This window comes from Glycine max, chromosome 3 (assembly GCF_000004515.6).
Source record: "Glycine max cultivar Williams 82 chromosome 3, Glycine_max_v4.0, whole genome shotgun sequence".
Taxonomy (NCBI): domain Eukaryota; kingdom Viridiplantae; phylum Streptophyta; class Magnoliopsida; order Fabales; family Fabaceae; genus Glycine; species Glycine max.
In genome coordinates, this window is record NC_016090.4 from 2879916 (window position 1) to 2889213 (window position 9298).

General features: G+C 30.0%; 1 protein-coding gene across 1 annotated transcript; it reads right to left on the reverse strand.

The window, feature by feature from the left end:
• Positions 1-1774: 1774 nt before the first annotated feature.
• Positions 1775-3437, reverse strand: LOC100794419 (uncharacterized). Its single transcript, XM_003521782.5, has 2 exons — positions 3110-3437; positions 1775-2722 (listed from the first exon to the last, which is right to left on the reverse strand). Exons 1-2 carry the CDS (start codon positions 3167-3169, stop codon positions 2084-2086), a joined length of 699 nt encoding a protein of 232 aa, XP_003521830.1. The 5' UTR covers positions 3170-3437; the 3' UTR covers positions 1775-2083.
• Positions 3438-9298: the final 5861 nt, after the last annotated feature.

Sequence of the window (9298 nt, forward strand, 5' to 3'; positions counted from 1 at the left end):
GACACAACTCGTCACTCCACTGGCGAGTCACCAGGCGCCGCCACGTGTCCAACTCGCCAACCCCACTGGCGAGTCCCCTTCAAAAACAGACCCCCTGGAAAAAGTTTCAAAATAGCCCCCTTTTAGGAATTAGTTTGTAAAAGTAACCTAGTTTGAAAAATTTGTCTATATTTGAAAGTCAAAACGTACAAGAAACATTTGCTCAAATCAAAATCTCGGTTTGTTCAAGTAAATCACTTAGAGCTTTTTTTATATATATCATTTTCTATTTTATAGGGAAATGATATGTCTCAATTTCAATTAATTATATATAATGTATATAGATATAGATATTTTTTTAGTATTTTACTCAATAACGCGCAATTAGAAGATTTATATATGATATAAGAATTGGTATTTAAAGTTAATCTTTATGTGTTAATGTTCTGAAAATATGTGTGTTTGGTTTTAGTCCCTCTAAAAAAATTTATCTAGGTGAATACTCAATTTTATTTGGATGCATTTTTATCATTTAAAAAATGTATTTTGAATATTTTTAAAATAAAAAATAGACAGGATAGGATAGGATAAAACACGACAGTTATGAAGTAGAGTACTCAGTCAAAGGATTACTTAGTAAAGAAAAGCAACAAGATCACATAATGCATGAGAGCAGATCATGAAATAGTAGAACATAGCTTATGCAAAGTTACAAAAACTAAACTTTCAAGCAAGAACTGGGCAAAGTTTTCTTCAACAGGTTTCGTTTATGAGGGCTAGGAGCCTATATCGATCATCAATTGAATTAAGTGAATTAAAGGAAATTAACGGGATAAAAATAGATTTGGAAATGCAATTTTTCTTATACTTGTGCAATTAATATTAAATCTAGACAAAATTATGGTGAGTAGATTGAGAAAGTAAACTATATTAATAATTATAACCAGCATCCAAGAAATACTACTAATAATAATTATTCCGAGTTAAGGGCAACTTTTCTTTAGAAGTTAAGGGCAACCTAATTGCTTAGAGATCCAGTAAAAAAAACAAAAATCCATAGAGATCGATCTTAAATAAATAAATTGCTTATATAAATAAATTTTAAATCATTTAATGTCATCAAAACTTTGATAATGTAAAGTAAAATGTTCTGAAATAAGATCCGTAATCTTGGGGTAGAGACTATCTAAATTACAAATTACTATTCCAACATGGTGAGTAACATACAACTAACTGAGATATTGAGGTCAACAAAAGTTTCTTGTACCTCCTAACTTCCGAATGATCGATCTTAATTAATTTTCATAAAGTCGCAATTAATTCTCAAATGCTATTTTGCAGAGAGAGAGGAAAAAAAATGTGAAAATATGCCCTTCCTTTCATAAACAATGAAATACAAAGACTTGGTCAAAGAAAAGCATTACTTCGGCTACAATACAAACCCGTATGAATATGACACTATGGATCTTCCCTTAACCCATAGAGAGATGTCGCCTCCGTACCCTTTTTAATTGAGCAAACCAGCTAGATTTATGCATCAAATTAATTTCCAAAACACAAAAAGAAGAAATTAAAAACAAACGAAGTCAAGCTTCTGCGAAACTACAAATAACTTAAAAATAAAAAAAAATAAAAAAAAAGAACTGCGCAAGCATTAATAAACTAACAAGCATAACTCTGCAAAACTTATAATTTACATCATTTCATAAAAACTAATCTTCCTTAGCCATCAATCCCAGATATAATAATATAAGCTGAAACCGTCATATGTAAGAACACTATATTTTTTTTTTTAACAAGCAATTTGGCAGCTTGAATTTCTATATCCTCAAATGTCCCAAACCCAGTTATATGAATTTGATCATCATCTTTGACTCATTAATAATACAACTTAGCCATTCAAGTCATTCAAACTACACCGATTAGAGTAAACGACATATAGCATATTTAGCAACACGTTCAGATCGAATAAAAGAAAAAAAAAAAATATCGCGTTTGAGATGTGAAAAAAGCTATAACTAATAACTTCTGAAAATCACTTTCAAAATGTGGAAAATCACATCCGAAACGTGAAACCAGACTAATAAATTTATTTTATCTTCTTCTAATGGGATGATGAGTCTCTGAAAAGGTGTTCTTCTCCTGATTGTTGATCTATGTGTTTGATCCAACGGCTAGGACGAGTCTTTGAAGTTGTTGCTGGTGGTGGTGGTGGTGCCGGTGATACACCACTTCTACTACTCCCTATGTATGCAATATCCAAACCCTTCCCAACAGGAAGGAAAACTGACCTAACTATACGGACACCTTTTTGTAGCACCATGTTCCATCTGAAGCCGCCACAAAAGTTTCTCTGCCATGCATTCTTGCATGCCAAAACCGCTCCTTTTGGACCCACCTCAGCCACCCTCAGAACCCTAGCGAACTCCTTCCTTTTGCAATCGACCACCAGAAAGTCTAGCCCCGCCAGCCGCGCCACCGCAGCCTCCGCCTCCCCAGCCACCACCTCCGGCGGCGGCGACACCCCCATCTCGGCTAAGGCCGTTATGTACTGCATCTTCGACCGTTCATCAGGGACTATGCACACGTGTCTTGCACCCGTGTTGCGAGCTGCAACTGCTAGGCCTACGCTTGCAGCTATGGGACCACCGTAGGACCATGATTCTACTATGAATTTCGTGTTCCACCCTGCAGCCATGGCTGATAGCAACTCTGGTACCCCGGTTTCCTTGAATTTCTCACACTGCAATACAAAACAAAGAAAGAAAAAAGAAAAAAAGAGTCAAATTCATCATACCCAAAATTCAACTAGGTTTGGTATTTATTAATTTCGAATCGTCTTCAATGAAAACTAGCATAATTAATCAAATTTATACATCTATTAATTTTTTGCATAACCGTACATACACAAGAAAGAAAGTAGAGCTAAGAAGCAATTTACATAATAAACAAACAACGACACCAAAAACAACAACATAGCCTTATCTGAGTCGGTCACTGAGTTTGCTACATGAATCACACGACGTCATTGAGTTTGGTTAAAGACCAGAGTTTCAGAGATAATAAAGAAAGAAGGAAAGAAAATAAAGAAAGAAACTATGTGATTAATTGATTTGATAAGGGTGCTTACTGATTTAACCGTGTCTATGTAAGCTTGTAAGGCTGATTCGGGAGACCAAACGAGCTTCATGGTGTGTATGTATGTACTTATGTGAGTGTATGTATCTTCTTTCTTTGTGGTTCTTTATCTTCTTGATCACTTTCTGGGTCTTGGTTTAATTTGGATATCGTGTCAAGGAGATTGAATTGATCAAAGAAAAAGAAAGAGAGAGGTACACTTTTGACGTACGGGGTAGTGTTAGGTATACAAGAGTTGATAAAATGGTGTGCTGATGAAGGATATATATGAAGGGAGAGAAAGAAGGATCGAGACAGAGGCGTCAGATATGTGAGGGCGTTGACATTTGGATCGTGCAATTTGAACGTGTAGATTGAACCTATAGAAATAAATAATCTATATATACATGCAATAAATTTTGTATGGTTCCTTTTATAATATGCTTTTAATTGTTAATTTATTTTGCTTCAAATTTTCCTTTTCCACCTCAGCTTACCTTAAATACAAGAAGGAAAATGATATTAACTGTGAAATATTATTCTACACATTCATAACAATCTAATGTGCCATTCACCGCTTGGGGGTAGTTTTCATTGGTGTGAGTAGTTTTCGTACTAAAATTAGCATCATTGATATAAGAATTGTTGCATGGTGTATTAAAATATGTTGATAAGAATACTATTACTCTGATTAAATTAGCTGGAAATGATAAACCCAATAGCTATCCGCTGCTGATTAAAATTTCGTCTTATCCATATATATTTCTTTACACACTTTGCTTTTATTCCGTTTACTATATGCATTGTGCAGACGTCACAGTATACATTAAAATAAAATGGTTTTTTTCGAGTGGCTTAATTTCTTGCTCTCTCTCTTTTTTTTAAATATAGTTATGAATATATATTTTTCTTTCATTTTAAATATTTTGTCCAAATTTAAAACTTTTTTATGTTGTGTTTCACACCTCGGTCCAACCTCTCATGAGGATAAAGAACCCTCCTATAGCTAATTAATGTACTTATACTTATCCCCTTGGAAAAATGTACTTATACTTATCCCCTTGTTATAGATAGTCAACGACCCTCTTACATTGATAAGGAAATGTCCATATCATCTCAAATATATATTGTCAAGAAATAGGGGGAAAGAAAGCACCCATATATATTATACAAAGAATAAAATATGTTATCTCATATTCCTTAGCTCTAGACCCAAACTTGAACTAATTTGAATGAGAGAGTGTTTGTAGGTAACACTCATCGTTGTGCTAAAATCAAGGGTACGTTATGTTTTGAGCAAGACCGGCCGCAAGAAGCACTTGATTGCCACATCTAGGTTGGTAAGATATAACTTGAAATTAAACAAAATATATTTAAAATTTTACATTCAATAATAAATATTTAACATATATTTCTCTAATGAATAACGCATTACTCGCTCTATTATTCTTTAACATTTTTTTTTCAAAAGTTGTGGTTTAATGATTGATGAAGTTATTAAATCATGTTAGTTATAAACAAAATAAATTTATTTGATCAAATTATCATTCTTGAAGTTTGACAAAACTATTTTAATTCTTCCTTATTAATATATACTCCGTGATTTTGTTATTTGGTGGTTTAGTGTTATTGATTTCATACCTTAATTAATGACCTTTGTATTTTGTATAAGTGGAAGTATATATATATATATATATATATATCAATATGAATGTTAGAGTCCTTGGATATATACTTCCACTGATCCAAAATACAACAGTGATCTTAGAGAACCAACACACTCCCCTAAAGCCAATACCTTATATGGTCACTTTCTCTTAGATTTGTAAAAATCACTTTTGAATTGCATTATTTTGTAAATTCTGTTTTTTAAAGCTTCTATACCAATATATTTGCTTCCCAAGTGGTGGTTGATTAATTAGGGTCTTTAAGGCTCGCCACCCAAGTTTTATTCATAGGAAGTCTTTTGTAATTTTTTATATATTAAAGGAATCTTTGTAATTAGTGCTGCTTGGTGTTGACTTAGGGAAGGGAGAAGGCTGTGTAGATGAACATTTGAAGAAGAAGGAACTTTATTGCAAGAACAAATTAAATCAAGGTAGCAATGCAAGTCAACAAGCAACCACTAGTCAAGGGCTGCCAAAGAAAGAACTTCCAGGTTGAAGAAAGCAACTGCTAAGGGTTAAGTTCTCACTTTTCAGCGCCAAGCATTTTATGGGTGATGTGATGGACACACGCATTGGGTCCAGGCTATATACAAGGTAAATTTAAGGGGTGATGGAACTCGAATTTATGGGGGAAATACAAGGTACTTGAATTGGGATCACAATTTTTTACTAGTGATAAACGTAAATCCCATAAAGAGAAAAGAATATAAAAAAATATAAAAAATATAAGATAGACAATAAAATAATAATGATAATAATGCATAAATGATTTTTTTTTTAAACATTTCATTAATATTTCTCATTTTTTTTCATTTCTCCCTTCTTATCACCTTATAAATCTTATTACACTTTTTTTTTCTTTTTAGGTGTTAGATAATACATTGAATACCTACCAAATATTTTCCAAAACAAAAAAAGTATCCGTATTCATTCTATTGGAATTTTACACCCACTGTCCACCCAATATATGGGGTTAACTTAACTATACCTAAGTCAGTGAGATGAATTTATTTTATAATAATAATAATAGTAATAACAAATGTTAAGATGAAATAAAATGTTTAGTTGAATAAAGCATAAAAGTATTTAGTGAGCTGAAAAAGGATCAAAAGTGTAAAAGAGAAACTAGCTAATAAAGAAAAAATTTGACAATGAATGAAAAAACACAGGGAGGGAGTAGCAGGTTCAAATATTTGCAAAAACAAGTCAAGATCTCAAAAAGAAATACATAAAAGATAATCAATTATTATTGACAAACACTCACTTTCTCTTTCATCTTTTTCTATTTAATTTTCTTTTTATTTTTCACTTTTTCCCCATCATATAATTTATCAAATTTATTATTTTGCTTTTCTAAATTGCTTAATATATAGTAGTTATTAGAAAGAAACTTTGCATAAAAGCATCAAATAGTAAATGAATTCTAAGGTGGAAAAGTGACTCAAGTCTCCCATCATGGGAAAGTAATTTTCTTCTATTAGATTTCTTCACTGCTAGATCTATGGCTAAAAATGATTTGTTTTTCTTTTTTTTTTCCCTTATTTTTCTTCTCTTTCCTTATTAACGCCTCATTTATAACACGTTTATCTAGAAAAATATAATGAAGAATGATTCAAAAATAACTAAGTGTTGGAAGAAGCTTTAAAGGCATTGAAGATCTTTTCGATTCTAAGACTAAACACATTTTCGAAGGGAGCAAATTTAAGTAACCAAACCAAAAATGCAATCGAAATCAATCTTGGCAATTACTTATTAAAAAACTTGGTCGAAATGGTTGTTTGAAGACACTTACATGCAGTTATCAGATTGAAGGCTTTCAAAAACAGGTGTCCAAATTGTAGATATTGAATTAGGAATCATTGTACATGTGTCAAGATAATGTGGTTTAACCGTTAAAAGAGTATATAGGAAATCTATAAATAAGAGGTTATGTAACCATTTCAGTTAATTGGTTTGAAATAGGCATGTGTGTGCACGCACACATATAGATAACACAATCACGTCTCATACATTGAAATATCTACCTATTTCTTGAAAAATTGTATGTTTTTACTCTACTTTTATATTAATGCAATTGTTTTTTTGATGTCTAATTCTACTTTTTCGATGACTCCTACTTTGTCTATGACTTTCTTTTTCCTATGACCCTTTATCCTATCTTGTCCCATTCTTGTATTTTCAACTTGTTCAATTTATCTTTCTACAACTGATTCTTCTTTAGATTACTCTTTCTTTCTTTAATATTGTATTGAACTTGTTTTTAGAAATGCTTAATTGGATACATTTCTTAGAAAAATTACTTGTTGCATGCAAATTTTTTTCTTCTCAAAAGATGCAAAATTGTTACCTATCTTCAAAGTTGTTATTGGAACTTGTATATCAATACTTTTTTTGTGTGTTAAGATTATCGCAATATTCAAATAATTATATAATTTTTAATTTGAAACAAGAGAAGTCGTTAGTTTGAATAAAAAGAATTCATATCCCTAAATGTAATCTTGTGATTCTAAACTTTAAAACACTTCATTTATTAATTTAAAATCATTGCGAGAAATTATGTTATAAGTTCTTTTTGTAAGTCCTCAAAATTTATTTTCAAATTTCCACCATCAACAGTTTGATGGGTGAAGAAAAAAACGTAAAATTGTGTTTCTTAAATTAGAGAAATAAAATTTATTGTTCTTTCTTTTTTAATTTTTCAACTAGATAAAAAATAACATTATTCATATTTTCGATCTTAATTTTCTTTAACACACTATGAAAGATAACACTATCACTTAGCTGACACATGAGATGATACATGCATATATAGCATTCCATCATCTCTTTTATTAGTGACTTGTTAATTAATTGAAGAATTAATATATGATCAATTTTAATTTTTGAGAAATTAAATTGATAGAAAAATATTCAAAAGAAATTAAATGAAAATAAAACATTAGCAAGCGACCAAAATGTGGTTTTCGACCTTTTTTTTTAATTAAATTTGGTGCCAATTGATATATATATATATATATATATATATATATATATATATATATATATATATATATATATATATATATATATATATATTCCTTGTTAAGAGTATGCTTTTAATCATTAGGTCAATTCATACAAAAATTGAAAGAAAGAAGAACATAAAGGTATATACCAAAAGGAGTGAGACAGCATAAATAAAAAACCAGGCTTGTTCGCTACATGCAAGATCAGAAGAAACCAAAGTAACTAAATTATAATTTAACAACTTGCGAAAGGTGACACATCATACGGTCACAATCATCTACAAATATCAATTTTAAAATATTATTCTTTCAGTTTCCTAACTTTCCTCTATTGATTAATGTATGGTAGACAGTGAAAGGTAAGAAATACATCTGTTATAGAAAATCTTATTAACACAAAAACACACCAAAATTATTATCTTTAAATTAAAATAAATCTAAATTTCACGATCACGAAAACCGTCTCTAAGAAAATTATATTAATTAGTAACATATATATAATACTCCTACTAACTATTTATGATGGAACATATTTGCATAACTTTGTCTTGAGGGTGGCAGCTCCGACTGGGTTTGGGCAACTAATAGGAGTTGAAAATAAGTGTTAGAGAATTTATAATAAATCATGAATTTTTTGTTAATCAGTTGAGTTATATTATTTTATGTTATTTATTTATTTATTTTGAACAAGTAAGTGACTAAAATGCACGAGAATACTCTGTTGTATAGCACCAACGACAACGCGAAGAAAAAACTTGATACATGACAGTTATATACAAAGTCTGCTTGTTTTTAAGTTTCAATATTCTACACCTAATGAAGGATTTTATTATTTTATGTACATATATTAATGATTTAGCAGCCAAAGTAATCATACAATTCTTTTCGTATATATGTTTCATCACTTAACTTAATTTGAAGTTTGATCAAATCAACACTCGAGGATTTGATTTTCCATATTTAATGTTATCCTGACGATACTCCATACATTAATTAAGAGGACAAAATGATGTATTTATCATTGCGTTTAATTTTGATTATTTGATACATTATTAGTATAAAAATTGAGTAAAAAATGTATCCATTGATAGTGTAAATTGTTGGAATAATTTCAGCAGACAATAGACGTGTTTTTAAATTCATATATATAATCATGCATGCATATTTCATACATTATTCTTTTAAATAAAACTACGTGATTGACAAGCATTTGATTATATTTATGTTATTGTCCACTTTTCATAAAATTTGATATAAACAATAAGTAATAAATATAATTATGTAGTTTGATTGATAAAGTTATCAATGTCCTAAAAGTGAGTACGTATGTGTGTAGTTTTAATACTAGCTATTCATTTTAATTATACAGTTAAATTTTAATCTTCGCATGCTCTTATCATATCTGTATCGTAACATTGATACACTTCATATGTATGGATGATATAACTTAAAAACTATTATATTTTAATAATTTTTTAAATTAAATTTATATATATCATTAGCTTTATATATAACATGAATTTCATTTAT

What these genes read in the sequence shown, in the direction of transcription:
- LOC100794419 (XM_003521782.5), bottom strand. Translation starts at nt 3,169, where the DNA reads ATGAAGCTCGTTTGGTCTCCCGAATCAGCCTTACAAGCTTACATAGAC. An exon ending in ACATAGACACGGTTAAATCA is followed by an intron (nt 2,723 to 3,109) that starts GTAAGCACCCTT and finishes TTTGTATTGCAG; the next exon opens with TGTGAGAAATTCAAGGAAAC.